The following is a 17,215-nucleotide window of genomic DNA, read 5'->3' as shown; positions in this document are numbered from 1 at the left end:
TGAAATAAAGGACAGAGGTGTGATTATTGAGTGTCCTATTAAATAAGAAGGTCCAGGAAGGCCTCTCTGAGGAAGTGACATTTAAGCAAAGAAAACCCTCAGTGAAAGTAGGGGGGAGGTTTTGTGAAGACCTGAAATGAGCTTTAGAAGGAGAAGGAAGGGGGCACCTGGGTGACTGAGTCGTTAAGCATCTCCCTTCGGCTCAGGTCATGATCTCAGGGTCCTGGGATCGAGCCCCACATTAGGCTCTCTGCTCAGTGGGGAGCCTGCTTCCCCCCAACTCCCCCGCCTGCTGCTCTGTCTACTTGTGATCTCTCTGTCAAATAAATAAATAAAATATATTTTTTTAAAAAAAGGAGAAGGAAGGGGCGCCTGGGTGGCGCAGGCTGTAAAGTGTCTGCCTTCGGCTCAGGTCACGATCCCGGGGTCCTGCTCAGCAGGGAGCCTGCTTCTCCCTCTCCCTCTGCCTTTCCCCCTACTTGTGTTCTCTCCCTCAAATAGATAAACAAATAAAATCTTTTAATTAATTAATTAATTAATTTGACAGAAAGAGACAGCAAGAGAGGGAACCCAAGCAGGGAGAGTGGGAAAGGAAGAAACAGCTTTCCCTTTGAGCTGGGAGCCTGATGCAGGGTTTGATCCCAGGACCCTGGGATCATGATCTGAGCCAAAGGCAGATGCTTAACCGACTGAGCCACCCAGGTGCCCCAAATAAATAAAATCTTTTTTTTTTTTTTTTTTTAAAAAGGGAGAAGAAATAGCAAATATGAAGTTACTGTGGTGGGAAGATATCTGATGTATTCTAGGAATATCATTGAGCCAGTTTCCTCAGAGGGGAATGAGCACTGTGAGAGCAGAGGAGTAGCTGGGGAACAAGTTATGTGGACCCTTGAAACTCATGACCAGAGCTTCGAGTTTTGTTCTGAGGGTGAAGGAGAGTCATTGGAGTGTTTGTGATTTAATTTGATTTCTATTTTAAAAGGAAAATAGAAAGGAAGTAAGGGTGGAGCCGGGAGATCAGTCAGGAGACTACTGCAGTAATCCACCTGGAAGGTGATAGCTACCTGGGCCATGGTGGTGGCATTGGAGCTGGTGGGGTTTGGGGTATATGTTGGAGATAGAAAATATGGGATTTGGCCAGGGACTGGTTTGAGAGTGTGAAAGAAAGTCAAGGATAACTACAAAAATTTTTGACCTGGGGCAGCTGTACAAATGACCTTACCATTTTACTGAGGTGGAAAGACAGGGCAGAATGATGAGATGGGAACAAAAATTGAGTCCTTGATCTAGTAAGTTTGGGAGACCTGTTGGATATCCAAGTGCAATAGTGATTATATACCTGGAGTCAGGATTGGAGATGTGAATTTGAGAATCATTAGTGTATTTAAAGCCATAGGACAGGATAAGATTATCTTGAGGGTAGGATTGTGGGTATAGATAGGAAAGATGCCCAAGGACTGAGTTTTGAGTATTCAGTATCTAGAGGCTGAAAAGAAGAGAAGGAACCAGCAAAAGAAACTGAGAAGGACTGATGTAAGAGGAAAACCAGAAGAGTATGGGTCCTGGTGGGCAGGAGTACAGTGTGTTTCATAGAGGGTATGATCAACTAAATTAAATTCTTCTGAGAGAGGGGGCGCCTGGGTGGCTCAGTGGGTTAAGCTGCTGCCTTCGGCTCAGGTCATGATCTCAGGGTCCTGGGATCGAGTCCCGCATCGGGCTCTCTGCTCAGCAGGGAGCCTGCTTCCCTCCCTCTCTCTCTGCCTGCCTCTCTGTCTACTTGTGATCTCTTTCTGTCAAATAAAATCTTAAAAAAAAAAAAATTCTTCTGAGAGACAGTGAGGAAGATGAACTGATCATTGGGTTTGGTAACATGGAAGCTACTGATATTCTTGACAAAAGCTACTTGATAGAGTAGTTGGGATGAAAGCATTGCAGTGGGGTCACAAGGGAATAGTGGGCCTAAAAGGTAAGAATAGAGATGAGTCGAGACCTGTGCTGTCCAATAATGTACCCAGTAGCCACATAAGACTGCTCTGAATTAAGATGTACTATAAGTATAAAATATATACCAGATTTTGAAGATTCAGTACAAAAAAATGTAAAACATCTCATTAATAATTTTTACATTGAGTACATGTTGAAATAACATTTTAGATATAATGGGTTAAATATATTATTAAATTTGCTTCTTTTTTTATTTTTAAAGATTTTATTTATTTAGAGAGAGAGAGAGCAAGAACACAAGAGCAGGGAGAGGGAGAAGCAGACTCCCGGCAGAGCAGGGAGCTTGACTTGTGGCCGATCCCAGAACACTGTGATCATGACCTGAGCGGAAGGCCAAGACTTAACTGACTGAGCCACCCAGGCACCCCTAAATTTACTTATTTCTGCTTACCTTCTTTTTTCTTTTTGCAATATAAATTAGTGATTCAGCATGACATTTGGTCTTAAACCTCTGTAAAATGGGGTTCATAATTTTTTCTTATTTTTTTTAACAAGTTTTACAATGAGATTTAAGATAATATCAGTAAAATGCTCATTAGCATGTCTTATACCACTTACTGGTATGTAGTAATTGGTCAATAAATATAGCAGTTATTCTTATTTGTTTCCATCATTAAATATATTTACTTTTTTAATGTAGCTACTGAAAAATTTTAATATGAGGTTTACTTTGTTTTTTTAATTTAAACAACTCTTTGGAAGAATTTTGTTTTTAAGAGTAGAGAAATTGGACAAAAACTACAGTGAATTATGGAAGGGAATTTATCTGTCCATAAGATGAAAGATACTGTATCAGTTTGTATACTGATAAAAATCATTTAGGAAAGTGGAAAATACTGATAATATAAGAGGGATATCTGTTATCTCCCTGATACAAGGAAGAGAGGTGACAGTGTCTTTGTGTGGACAAGTGGAGGGAATGGTCATAGACAGGAGCCTAGAGTTTCATGCATAGTAACAGAGGGAAGACAGAATATATGAGTATAGATACAGTTTAGCAAGGACCTGTGGTAAGCAAGAAGATGAGGAAGTTCAGAGTGAAAACAGGGAAGGAATTGGTGGTATTTTGAGAGAGAGGCAGAATCTATATAATAGTCATAGGAAAACGGGAAAGTGAATTTATTGGGGAAGTGTAGTGGTGCTTTCATGGGCTCTCTGGTCATATCCTAGAAGTACATTGGATCATTGTGTTTATCAGTCAGGGCTCCAGCAAGAAACTCAAAAGGGAAGTGTTTCCAAGTTAGGAATCAGTGTATAGAGAACTGTAAAGGATAGTGCTATACCCTCGGACTCCTAACAGTAAAACTTGGACCTGAACCCAGAGATAGAGAGATCTGAGTGGGGAGGGCCTTTGACAGGCATTGTGACCTAGGATCAAAGGACAGAGACCACACAGGGTGGTGCTGTAAGGAGGGTACCAGGGGATTAAATATTGTGCCTCACTTGCCTCCTTCCCGTCTCTTGCATGTGGCTGAACCCAACTGAAAATGGGGTCAGGTTGGGGAGTCTCTTAGTGCAATCAATACGGGTCAGCCTCCCACGACACAGAGAAGTGTAGAGGGACACACGAAAGTTATATAACAGTATATAGTTGTATGAGGCTTTTTTCTCTAGCCACATTCATCTGTATTTCTGCTATGTAGAATAACCATATTTGTCTTTTTTTTTTTTTGCAATTTGATGAACAGCAGTATACTTTTAATTTGAAAGCACAAGCAAAAAAGATAATTTTCTAGGTAAATATAAAATACAAAAACTAGCTCAAAAAGTAGAAAACTAAATAGACCAATGCTGAAAAAAGAGTTAACACAGCAGATGCTGTGTTTAGAAGAACCCACTTCCTGGTTGGCTTTTGACTGGCATCGGAGATCTTGGCACTAGATCCATTCTCTGCACTGATAGATACTTCATGATTTTTAATAAAAAATGAGACCATACTCTGCAAAATGGAACTCTGCCATTTTAAGCTTTGAGTACTCTTCCTTCCTATGGATGTATTACAGGAAAGTTTACCATTTATTCACTGAGTGGCAAGTATTTACTGTTTACAATGTGATAGGTTTTATAAACACCAAATATTCAAGAGCTTGTAAAACAGAGATCCTTCTCCTCGTACAGCTCATAGTCCAATGGTGTAGGCTAACCTGTTTATTTTATTTATTGATTTATTTTTTAAAAAGATTTTTTGTGTTTATTTGACAGAGAGAGAGTGAGAGGAAGAGAGCACACAAGCAGGACTGGCAGAGTGGGAGGGAGAAGTAGGTTCCTGAGCAGGGCTTGATCCCAGGACCCTGGGATCCCAGGACCCTGAAGGCAGATGGCTAACTGACTGAGGCACCCAGGTGCCCCTTTATTTTGTTTTTAAAAATATTTTATTTTATTTATTTTAGAGAGAGAGAGCACATGAGCAGGGAGAGGGAGAGTGGCAGACTCCCCACTGAGTGTGGAGCCCTATGTGGGGCTCCATCCCATGACCCTGAGATCATGACCTGAGCTGAAATCAAGAGTCAGATGTTTAACCCACTGAGCCCCTCAGGTGCCCCTAAACTTATTTTTTGACATTAAAGTTTTTTTCCAGATTTTTCATATAACCTTCCAATGAAAATTCTATCTAAATTACTTCACATAGGGGGCGCCTGTGTGGCTCAGTGGGTTGAGTCCTCTGCCTTTAGTTCAGGTCATGGCCCCGGGGTCCTGGGATCAAGCCCCTGGGCTCTCTGCTCGGCGGGGAGCCTGCTACTCCCTCTCTCTCTCTCTGCCTGCCTGTCTGACTACTTGTGATCTCTGTCAAGTAAATAAGTGAAATCTTTAGAAAAAATAAAATAAAATAAATAAAGTACTTCGTATACTTCATTATTTCTTCAGAACACATTTTTACAAGTTTCTCCTCATATATCAAACCTAAGTTTCAGACCATACCCTATTGTTAAACCCCAATTCAAGGTCTTCCCTCACTACTCTGACCCATTCAGTATCTCAGTTTGAGGAGTATAAAGGAATCATCACTATCAGAATTTCTTGATACATAGTATATGTAATATAAAATAGCTTTGCTGACATACTTTCATGTTATAAACTCATGTTTCATGTTGTAAGGTAATTTTTTTCCTGTGTGTACATCTCTTTTTATTCATAAGTGTGAAATTTTCAAGGGGCGAGTCTGTTTCTAATATTTCTCTTTCAAATTTTTTGACAAACCTGGGCATGTACTTGCTCCCCAGTAATTATTTTCCTCAGGCCACCTAGAGCTTTGAATTCTGGCAAAATTTCATCTTTTCTGCTAGGACCATATGGGAGTACTTGGCGACAAGATCTTTTTTTTTTTTTTTTTTTAAATTCAGGGTCTGGTGACCTTCAGAGATGTGGCTCTAGATTTTTCCCAAGAGGAATGGGAATGGCTGGACCCGTCTCAGAAGGATTTGTACCGAGATGTCATGTTGGAGAACTACAGGAACTTGGTATGGCTTGGTAAGGATGTCTCCCCCATAATTCAGAATCTTCCCTCTGGGGTGTTTTTGCTTCCTCCACTGGGAATATCTAGGTCATCTTAAGTGCTTAGCTGAATTTCTACTTCCTGTTCCCAGGGAATAATTTGAAGTAGTTTCAAAGAATTAGAAATGAGTAGTCCCCATTGCTGTAGAATGAGGTAGGAATTTGTTAAATTGCAAATTATGAGGTCCCACCCTAGACCTCCAGAATCAGAAACTCAGGAAATAGGCCCAGTAGTCTGGGTTTTAACGAGCCCTCCAAATGATTCTGATGCCCATAAAAGTTCGAGAACCACTGTGGTTTCTGACTTAGTAGGTCTGGGCTAGGGCCCAAGACTTTGCATTTCTAGTAAGTTCCTAGGTGGTGGTGCTTTAGCACTTTGAGAACCACTACTGCAGAAGAAGCTTCATCTTCATCCTTCATACAAGCATCATTCCATTCTCTGGCCCTTCCTCTAATTTCTTTTCTTGCCTAATGAACAAAAGACTGAGATTGAGTCCTGGAAAGGCGATAGCAAGTTGATTGTCTGCCTGTTTGTCTCTTTCTTGCTCTCATTTTTCTTCTCCTGTAAACAGGACTCTCCATTTCTAAGCCCAACATGATCTCCCTATTGGAGCAAGGGAAGGAACCTTGGATGGTGGAGAAAGAAATGTCAGATGGTCAGTATGCTGGTGAGTGACCGGGAGCTGGGCAAGGAGGGCTGTTGTAGGGTGGCAGGCCAAGAGGTCATGCGAAGGCTACCCTGCACTTGAGGAGGCTGCCCTGGGCTTGGCTGGGGTGGGTTTCTCCCTACTGCTATCAAATTATACACTTGTGATTCTTCTGCATATAACCCGAACCTCAGTCCTTCCCACTTCTTTCCCTTTTAGGGTCAGAAATGTATACATTTCCAGATTACATTTTAGAGTTTTTATTCTTATCAAAGTTATCAGGGTTATGCATGCACATTGTTTAAAGAGTCAAGTAGTTTTACAAGACTTATTCCCTTAAAATACATGCTGCCAAAGCGAGCACAAGATTTATTCCCTTAAAATAGGCAGTCTCTTGTCTTCTTCCTCAATTTCCCTCTCCTTAGAAGGATTGATCTTGCTTTTGCAGCTTATTTTGGATGTTTCCTTCAAATCTTTAATATGTTTATGTTGCTATTTCTTAATTGTCTTTCCAGGTTTAGACCTCATCCAATATTTTTTAAGAAAATAAGAATTTAGTACTTTTTTTCTTTTTAAGATTTTATTTATTTATTTATTTTGACAGGCAGAGATCACAAGTAGGCAGAGAGAGAGAGCGGTGGAAGCAGGCTCCCTGGTGAGCAGAGAACCCGATGCGGGGCTCGATCCCAGGTCCCTGGGATCATGACCTGAGCCAAAGGCAGAGGCTTTAACCCACTGAGTCACCCAGGCGCCCACCCCCCATCCATTCTTAAGCACTTCCTTCTTTCCTGGTTCCAGGTATTCTAGGTTCATCTTGCTTTCCTTTCCTTAGCCTTGAATCAGCTGTTTCTGCTGGGAGCTCTGTTTCCCTTTATTGGGAAATGATGCTTAGAAACCAAGGTGTGGGTGCTGTGTGTGCTCTTTGCTACCAGAATGTCATTGTTCGAGGCCCTCACAGCAGATTAGCTGGAAAATATATGTGTGTGTAACCCAATACACACAGGTATACTCACATTTCTATATTTATATCTGCCTCTGTCTTTTTATTTATTAAAATTCTCAGTTTATTTTGATATCCTTTTTAAAAAGATTTTATTTATTTATTTGAGAGAGAGACCAAGTAAAAGAGAACATGAGAGGGGAGAAGGTCAGAGGGAGAAGCAGACTCCCCGTGGAGCTGGGAGCCCAATGTGGGACTCGATTCTGGGACTCTGGAACCATGACCTGAGCTGAAGGCAGTTGCTTAACCAACGGAGTCACCCAGGCACCCCTATTTTGATATCTTGATTCTAGTCCTACTCCACAGGGTTTATTTTAGCCTTTCTCCTTTACTTATCTATACTTTCTTTTTCTGACAAAGAGAAACAATGTATTTACTTATTTGTTCCATTTTAGTATACACATTAAGTAGTTTCAGAACTTCCAAGCTATTCCTCTAAGAAACAAATTTACTAACTAGATTACATTATTTGTATATGGTTGTTTCTGTCTGTAGTCTTACAGTATTCAGTCAAAATACTCTTTTCCAGAGTTATCTAGGTTAGCTCTTTTAGATTCATTTGTTACTACTTGTATTCTGTTTGGGTTCCTGCCACATTTGGTTGGTTTTAATTATATATTTATTTCTGTATCTGAAACATTACTATGCTTTTAAGGATCAGAGCTATAGAAAAATATATCCTCAGTAATATGTTAGTTTCTCTTCATACCCACTATCCTAATTCTGTTCTCTAATGTCTTCCTACCCCTTTCTTACCCACTTCTTATAGATTCTTATAGAGATTACGGATCTCTTTATTTTCAGATTTGTCCTTTTTATGTTTCTTTTGTACAAATGAGCCAACATATATGTAGTTTCTCGTATCTCCTTGTATGCTACATAAAGGGTAGCATACTGGGGCACCTGGGTGGCTCAGTGGGTTAAAGCCTCTGCATTTAGCTCAGGTCATGATCCCAGGGTCCTGGAATCGAGCCCCTCATTGGGCTCTCTGCTCAGCAGTGAGTCAGCTTCCTCCTCTCCCTGCCTGCCTCTCTGCCTACTCGTGATCTCTGTCAAATAAATAAATAAAATCTTTTAAAAGGGGGGGGGAGCATATTGTACATACTCTTTGCATCTTGCTGTTTTCACTTAACTATAAATACACTCCATTAGTCATGGACATCTTCCTCATTTTAACAGCTACAAAATACTCCATTATCTGGATGTTATGGTAATTTATTTAACTACTCATAGATGTGTGGACTTCTGGGATGTTTGCACTATTTTACAATTAGGACCAGGACTTCAGTAATAACCTTGTATGTATGTTTTCTCATATTGTCGAGGCTGTATTTTCAGGATAGATGCTTGGATGTAGGATTGCTGAGTGTGTATGTAGTTTTGTTAAGAATTGCCAAATGCCCTTCCAGAAAGGTTATAGCGGACTGCTTTCTGTATTGGGTTTTTATTGCTGCTGTAACAGATTACCACAAATTTACTGGCTGAAAACAACATGAATTTACCATTTTATAGCTCTAGAGGTCAACAGTTGAAAAATGGGTCTTATAGGACTATAATCAAGATGTTAGCAGCTTGTCTTACTTATGAATACCATAGAAGAGAAACTGTTTCTTGCCTTTTTATGCTGTTTTGGGATCTTTCCTCATCCTTTTATTTTCAGTTTTTAAAAATCACTTTAAGTATGACATTTATATACAGTATAGAATTGAGTTTTTCTGTGTGCCAATCTGAATATCATTTTTCAATTTTATAGGTGAAAGTCCAGTACATTTCTTACATGTTTGGGCTTAATTCTGTGTATTGTTTTATATGACATTTTCTGGTTTTTACGGTTTTTTTTTTTTTTAAGATTTTACTTATTTATTTGACAGAGAGAGAGAGATCACAAGTAGGCAGAGGCAGGCAGACAGAGAGGGAGGGAAGCTGGCTCCCTGCTGAGCAGAGAGCCCGATGCAGGGCTCAATCTCAGGACCCTGGGATCATGGCCTGAGCCAAAGGCAGAGGCTTTAATGCCACCCAGGCACCCCATGGTTTTTACAGTTTTTAAAAAGACAGGGGCGCCTGGGTGGCTCAGTGGGTTAAAGCCTCTGCCTTTGGCTCAGGTCATGATCCCAGAGTCCTGGGATCGAGCCCCGCATCGGGCTCTCTGCTCAGCAGGGAGCCTGCTTCCCTTCCTCTCTCTCTGCCTGTCTCTCTGCCTCTCTGCCTACTTGTGATCTCTGTCAAATAAACAAATAAAATTAAAAAAAAAAGTTTCCTCACAAAGAGTTCACACAAATAAAGCTTCCCAGGTTCTACCTCGTTCACAATTAGCCATTCTTTCTTTAAGTTTATTATAGTGTAATATTAATGTTGAATAGTGTTATGAAAAAGTCTGATACCAACTTGATATTTTCCTTTATGTATTATTAGCTTTATATTTTGTTCTGGTCTCCTAGTAGTTCTTTCTTTAATTTTAAAGTTATTTTGTTAGAGTACATCTCAGTCTTGACCATTTTTGGTTACCTTTTCCTGCCTTTTCTTATTTTCATTTCTACTTTATCAACTATAGTTTCCATATCTATGTTGAATAATTGCTATAACTTTTTTTCTTTCTGATATCACAGGACATTTTCCGGTGTTTCACATTAAACGTGCCTATTTTTTTCTGTTCCTAGCTCTATGGGTGTATATATTTTAAGCATGAAAAGCTTTTGGATTTTATATATTTTCAGCATCTTTTAAGGCAATTATTTTTTTTCTCTTCCTTTACATTTTTTTCTTTCATAAAATTTATAGAAGAAAAATTCTGTAAGAACTTATAGTGAAGATTTCCTATTGCTGAACTATTTTTGTATTTCTGAATTGCATACATGGTCATGTGTATTATTCATTAAATATACTGCTTGATTTAATTTTTAATATTAAAGAATGTAGCCTGTTATCCATGGGGGAGATCGGTCTGATATAAGGGTAGTGAAGGAGATCAGTGGAACAATAGAGAAAGCACAGAAATATATACGAGAACTTAATATTTGATAACAAGGTAGCTTTTTATTTTTTTAATTTTTATTCTTTTTAAAAGATTTTATTTATTTATTTGACAGAGAGGGACACAGCAAGAGAGGGAACATAAGCAGGGGTAGTGGGAGAGGGAGAAGCAGGCTTCCCACTGAGCAGGGAGCCTGATACAGGGTTTTGATCCAACCCTCAGATCAGGACTTGAGCTGAAGGCAGACACTTAACGACTGAGCCACCTATGCGCCCCAACAAGGTGGCTGAATTTTAAATCAGTAGTGTAAAGAGATTTTCTTAAAAGTTAAGGATAGTATTTGTATAATATTGGATTTTGGAAAGTCTTTCTTAAAATGTATTATCAAGGCCAGACTGCATAATGGAAAAATGGGAGATTTGACTTCATGTTTTCAAAAATTTTAATTGAAAGCACTGTAAATGAAGATGACATGTGACAATAAAAAGTGATGACTTGAAAAAAAAAGTGATGATCAAGGGGAAAAAAATATATAAAAAATATATAAAAAATATAAAAATATAAAAAAAATATATAAAAAATATATAAAGCCTTAATACCCTAAATTTATAAAGGACTTCTATAAACTACTTAAAAGAAAATGCTGGGGCGCCTGGGTGGCTCAGTGGGTTAAAGTCACTGCCTTCAGCTCAGGTCATGATCCCAGGGTCCTGGGATCGAGCCCCGCATCGGGCTCTCTGCTCAGCAGGGAGCCTGCTTCCCTTCCTCTCTCTCTGCCTGCCTCTCTGCCTACTTGTGATCTCTGTCAAATAAATAAATAAACTCTTAAAAAAAATGCTAATGCAATTAAAACATGTGTAAAAAATACAAATAAAGAATTCACCAAAGAAGAAACCACAAAATGCAAAGCCGGTACATGTACACATTTATGAAAATGCTCTATTTTACAATAAGAAAATTGCAAGTTATAAATAATGAGGTGCTCTTTACTTATAGGGACAAAAATTTTAGAGTGATACTAGTCAGTGTAGATTAGTCTGAAGACATGTACTTTATGTTCTGGTAGGAATGCAAATTGATAAAAATTACCTTGGAGGGCAGTTTGACAATGGATATTAATATTTTAAATATGCACATTTATAGTTTTATTTAACACTTCTTTTAGAAATATATCTTATAGAAATATAAAATTATGGGCCCCTGGATGACTCAGTTAATTGAGTGTCCAGCTCTAGATTTTGGCTCAGGTCATGAGCTCAGGGTTCTGAGATCGAGCCCCATATGGGGCTCCTTGCTCAGCATGGAGTCTGCTTGAGATTCTCTCTCTGCCCCTCCCGTCCCCCCTTCTCATGTGTGTGTGTGTGTGCTCATTCTCAAATAAATAAATAAATAAAATCTTTTTTAAAAAGAAACCTAAAAGTATGCAAAAACATACTGTAGAAGCTGCTTACTTGATTTATAAGTGATTACTCTTCTTAAAAGATTGTCACGAGGGATCGTAAAATATATACACACATGAGACATTTTATTTTAAATATCCTTATGATTGTTGCTTTACATTCTTTTTTTTTTTTAAGATTTTATTTATTTATTTGACAGACAGAGATCACAAGTAGGCAGAGAGGCAGCCAGAGAGAGAGGAGAAGCAGGCTCCCTGCTGAGCAGAGAGCCCAATGCAGGGCTCGATCCCAGCACCCTGGGATCATGACCAGAGCCGAAGGCAGAGGCTTTAACCCACTGAGCCACCCAGGCGCCCCGCTTTACATTCTTCTTCAGATATACTACTTATATCTGTTTGATTAGATCTCTGGCCATGACCTTTTCATGTTCTTTCTTTTGGGATGAATTCCTTTCCTTTTTAAATCCATTTTAAATCTCTGTCTTCTTCTATATTAGAAAAACCTGTTATGTTTCCTGCTCCTGAGAGTAATGTCTTTATGAAGAAGAGTGTCTGGGGCCTGGAGCTTCAGGGGGTGACTCTGGTGTGTGCTACGTGCTCTGCTGTTGTGTTTTGGCTGCTCTGTCCTTCAGGCCAGCCATCTGTAGAGGCTGTCCTTGCCTGCAGTGGGCAGTGTTCAGTCCTTGGCCAGAAGTGGCAAGTTTTAACTAGGTGTGTTCTGGTGTGCACCTGAGACTAATGTAAAACTGTCAACTATATTCAAAAGAAATTTTAAAAATCTCTCTTCAGCATGCATTTTATTAACTAAATATTAAAGTATGTGGTTATAAACACCAATGAACTAATGAGGTTGAGAACACAACTGAATTTTGGCAAGCAACTAACTCAGCTTTTGGGCTAGGAGTGCAAAAATCTATTAAGATGCCTAGTTACCAAAATTATGGTTCATCCATTCTGTGAATAGAGTAGCTTTATTTGTATTGATATGTGAAAATGTCTACAGTATTTTAAGTTTTTAAAAAAATTTTTTAAAGATTTTGTCTATTTATTTCAGGGGGGGAGAGAGAGAGAGAGAAAGCATAAGTAAGGGGTAGGGGCAGAGGGAGAGGGAGAAGCAGACTCCCCACTGAGCCAGGAGCCTGACACAGGGCTCGATCCCAGGACCCCAAGATGATGACCTAAGCCAAAAGCATATGCTCTACTGACTGAGTCACCGAGGTAGCCCTAAGATTTTTTTTTTTAAATAATTTATTTATTTATTATTTTTTTTATTTTATTTATTTAATAATTTTTTTTTTCATCCTGAACATACCTAGTTGAAGGGAATCTCATGGGAAAGACACATGGAGGGATTTCCAAATCAATTAAGATGCAGATTGTTATGAAAAGGTACCGTTAAGGACCAGCATTAGGGCTGCTCTATAACATTTTTCCTTTTTTCTTTTTTTTTAAGATTTTATTTATTTATTCATGAGAGACAGAGAGAGAGAGAAGGAGAGGGAGAAGCAGGCTCCTCACTGAGCAGGGAGCCAGATATGGGACTTGATCCCATGACCCCAGGATCATGACCCAAGCATAAGGCAGATGCTTAACCATCTGAGCCACCCAGGTGCCCTCTTTTTTCTTTTTTTAAAGTAATCTCTATACCCAGTGTGGGGCTTGAACTCATGACCCTTGAGATCAAGAGTCTCATGCTCTACTGACTGAGCTGGCCAGGTATCCCTTTCCTTTTTCCTTTGAATAGAAATAATATTTATTAGAAAATATTCAAGTGATTAAAAAACATATAAAGTAGGGGCTCCTGGGTGGCTCATTCGTTAAGTGTCTACCTTTGGCTCAGGTCATGATCCTGGAGTCCTGGGATCGAGCCCCACATTGGGCTCCCTGCTCAGCAGAAGGCCTGCTTCTCCCTCTCCCACTCCCCCTGCTTGTGTTCCCTTTCTTGCTGTGTTTCTCCCTGTCAAATAAATAAATAAAATCTTTTAAAAAAATGTATAGAGTAGGAAGTATACTCTTCTCTTGAGATATCATCCAAAGACCTCTACTGTTCATGGTTGGATCTATATCTTTCCAGAATTTCCCTTGGATAGATAACACACACACACACACACACACAATTTTTATATGCATCTGTTTACAAATTGCTTTTTTTTTAAGATTTTATTTATTTGACAGATAGAGATCACAAGTAGGCAGAGAGGCAGGCAGAGAGAGAGTGTGGGGGGTGGGAAGCAGGCTCCCTGCTGAGCAGAGCGCCCAAATGCAGGGCTCAATCCCAGGACCCTGGGATTATGACCTGAGCTGAAGGCAGAGCCTTTAACCCACTGAGCCACCCAGGCGCCCCTACAACTTGCTTTTTCAAAAAAAAAAAAATTTTTTTTTAAAGATTTTATTCATTTTGTCAGAGAGAGAGAGAAAGAGAGAGAGAGAGATTACAAGTAGGCTGAGAGGCAGGCAGAGGCAGAGGGAGAAGCAGGTTCCCCGCCGAGCAAGGAGCCCGATGTGGGACTTGATCCCAGGACGCTGGGATCATGACCTGAGCCGAAGGCAGCCGCTTAACCAACTGAGCCACCCAGGCGTCCCTCAAAAAAATTTTTAACTTAAAACATTGTATTGGTTAGGATGTGGAGGAAAAAGGAACTGCCATTGGGAATGTAAACTGGTACAGATATTACAGAAAACAGTATAGAGATGCTTAAAAAATTAAAAATAGAAATACCATATGATCCAGTAATTCCATCAGTGGAGAAAGTAATTCCATTACTGAAGAAATGGATTTTACTGAAGAAAACAAAAACATTAATTAAAAAGATGTATGCACCCATATGTTTATTGCAGCATTATTTATAATAGCCAAGATCTGGAAGCAACCTAAATATCCATTGACAGACAAATAGAGAAGTAAGATGTGTATGTATACTCAGTGGAATATTACACAGCCATAAAAAGATGAGATTTTGCCATTTGTGACAACATTGATGGTCCTCTAGAGGGTACCATGCTAAGTGAAATAAGACTGAGAAAGACAAATACCATATGATTTTACTCATGTGGAATCTAAATTTTGAAAAATGAATAAGCAAAATGCAGAATCAGACTTGTAAATAGGGAGAACAAACTGATGGTTATGAGAAGGAAAGGGGTAGAGGATGAAGCTCTTTATTCTCCACTGGATCCTATAAATTTGTGTGCTTCAGGTGTGTTTCTTTTGACATTTCCTTATAATTAAAGAGAATTTTACAGATTGCCTTGGTTGAGTCCTTCCATAGAGATTTTAATGAAAGGAAGGTAAAAAATGCAATGCTTAGGTTGTATTACTGGTCCTAGAAACTTTTTTCTTTAGAATTTTCTTTTATATTATTGCTCATCTTTTGCCAGGCATCCTTTAAAATAATTTCATAAGTTCAGAGGTAAAATCCTTATGGAATTCTGATTGAAATTGACATGATACAAATTAAGTTGGGGTAAGCAAGCATGTGTATGTATTTTTTTCTTTTTATATAGTTATGTCTTACATTTTTATCTACTTAAATCTTCTTTGAATAAAACTCCTTTGAAATAATTTCCTACCATTTCATAGGACCTTTTCAGTGTTTCTGTACAACATACTACCTTTTCTCTTCCAACTGCTTATATACCAATTATAATCTCCACTCACTGCCTTTACTATAGATTCTCTTACATGTCTTACCACTTGCAGTCTTGCTTCTGCTCCCTCTAACTTGGCTAAATGCAGGTGCCTTTCTTTATTTTCCTATTCATCAGCTTACTGAGATTTATAAGATAGTTCTGACCACTTTTCATTTTCTCTGTTCAAGGCTCTATTCTGTTTCTCTCTCCCTTTTACTGCCTCATGCCCCTATTTTTCTGTATTTTCCTCATTCAGCCGTAAGATTTTTGTCATGTTACTTTGGATCTTTGTCCAGTGACATCTAGTAGAACATTCTGTGATGATGGATATATTCTATATCTGTGCTTTGTAGCCACTAGCCACATATGGCTGTTGAGCACTTGGAATATGGCTAGGTATTATTGAGAAACTGAATTAAATTTTTTTTAATTTTAATGAATTTAAATTGCCATATGTGGTTAGTGGCTACCATATTGGACAACATAGCTTTATACAGTTTTTTAAAGATAGAGATCCAATCTGTAAATCTGTGGATCATTGGTCAGGCTATTCATGGAAACATGTTTTCTGGGCTTTGGCAGTAATCTTTCTTCTTCTTAGGATTTCTCTTTAGGTCCTCTCCTTTTCCCCTAGACTTCCTAGTAGAATCTTCTAGGTTTCCTGCCAGGAGATTATTTACTTCATCAGGAAATCTTCCAGTTTATGTACTGCTCATCAGTCCAACATGTGGGAGATTCTACAGTCTAGTAAGACTTTTTCTTCTGCCAAGTTACTTAACTACTTTCTGTGTAGTTCTGATTGGATTACTTTCTGTGTAGTTTCTGTGTAGTTTTGATTGGATTCCAAAGTTGATCAGACTTTGATTTTTAACTTCCATCCATTTATAGATTATAATCAGTTGGAAATTACACATCTTTAATTGCCTGGAGATATAGATAGATAGATAGATTGATTGATTTTAAAGATTTTATTTATTTATTTGAGAGAGAGAGATAGTGAGAATGGAAACACAAGTAGGAGGAGTGGGAGAGGGAGAAGCAGGCTTCCTGCTGAGCAGGGACACTGAGGTGGGGCTTGATTCTAGGACCCTGTGATCATGACCTGAGCCAAAGGCAGACACTTAACGACTGAGCCACCCAGCACCCCAGCCTGGATATATTTTAACCCCAAAGGGTTGACTTCTCCCATTCTTTGTCTTGTCATTTGACCATCAGTCTATTTCATAATCTCTCCCCCCCGCTTTTTTAAAAGATTTTATTTATTTATTTGACACAGAGAGAAAGCACAAGTAGGCAGAGTAGCAGGCTGAGGGAAAGGGAGAAGCAGGCTCTCCACTGAGCAGGGAGCCCATGTGGGGCTTGATCCCAGGACCCTGAGATCATGACCCGAGCTGAAGGCAGCCGCTTAACCAACTGAGCCACCCAGATGCCCCTCATAATCCTTTTTTGAACATAAATGTAACTTCAGTGTAGGTGTAATGATAACTTAACGAATCCCTATTAATTTGCTGCATTTTATGGTAAGTGTCACTGAATACATATAACGAACCTCTGTTTCCTAAATGTATGCTTTTTTCTTATACCTCACTTGCCAGATCATCTCATTTTGCCTACTAGGAAACTGAGGCTCAAGAGATGGCTTCATCAGTTTGTTAATTTGTTAAAGGTAGAATAACTAGCTCCCTAGGTGAAGAAGTAGGATTTAAACTCACCTATGACCCCAAACCCTGTGTTGTTTCCAGCATGACACACGGATGCCTGTTTTTTTTTTTATTTTTTTATTTTTTATAAACATATAATATATTTTTATCCCCAGGGGTACAGGTCTGTGAATCACCAGGTTTACACACTTCACAGCACTCACCATAGCACATACCCTCCCCAATGTCCATAACCCCACCCCTCCTCTCCCAACCACCCTCCCCTCATCAACCCTCAGTTTGTTTTGTGAGATTAAGAGTCACTTATGGTTTGTCTCCTCCCAATCCCATCTTGTTTCATTTACTCTTCTCCCCCCCGCCTTAACCCCCCATGTTGCATCTCCTCTCCCTCATATCAGGGAGATCATATGA

General features: G+C 39.2%; 1 protein-coding gene across 2 annotated transcripts in view; it reads left to right on the top strand.

The window, feature by feature from the left end:
- The window catches only part of LOC111161453 (zinc finger protein 527), a 511,863-nt gene that overhangs the window by 108,221 nt on the left and 386,427 nt on the right, over nucleotides 1-17,215 (top strand). The window contains exons 2-3 of one of the 2 annotated variants that reach the window (XM_022525114.1): nucleotides 5,346-5,462; nucleotides 6,069-6,164. In XM_022525114.1, coding sequence (XP_022380822.1) covers nucleotides 5,393-5,462; nucleotides 6,069-6,164 — 166 coding nt within the window. In that variant the 5' untranslated portion in view covers nucleotides 5,346-5,392. Of the gene's footprint in view, nucleotides 1-1,141; nucleotides 1,148-5,345; nucleotides 5,463-6,068; nucleotides 6,165-17,215 lie in introns of both variants that reach the window. The other variant, XM_022525113.1, reaches the window with a different exon arrangement.

Source organism: Enhydra lutris, unplaced genomic scaffold, assembly GCF_002288905.1.
Source record: "Enhydra lutris kenyoni isolate GAN:26980312 unplaced genomic scaffold, ASM228890v2 scaffoldscaffold85, whole genome shotgun sequence".
In the NCBI taxonomy this organism is placed as follows: Eukaryota; Metazoa; Chordata; class Mammalia; order Carnivora; family Mustelidae; genus Enhydra; species Enhydra lutris.
Note: the sequence above shows the minus strand (reverse complement) of the source record. Positions and strands in the feature narration are given on the sequence as shown.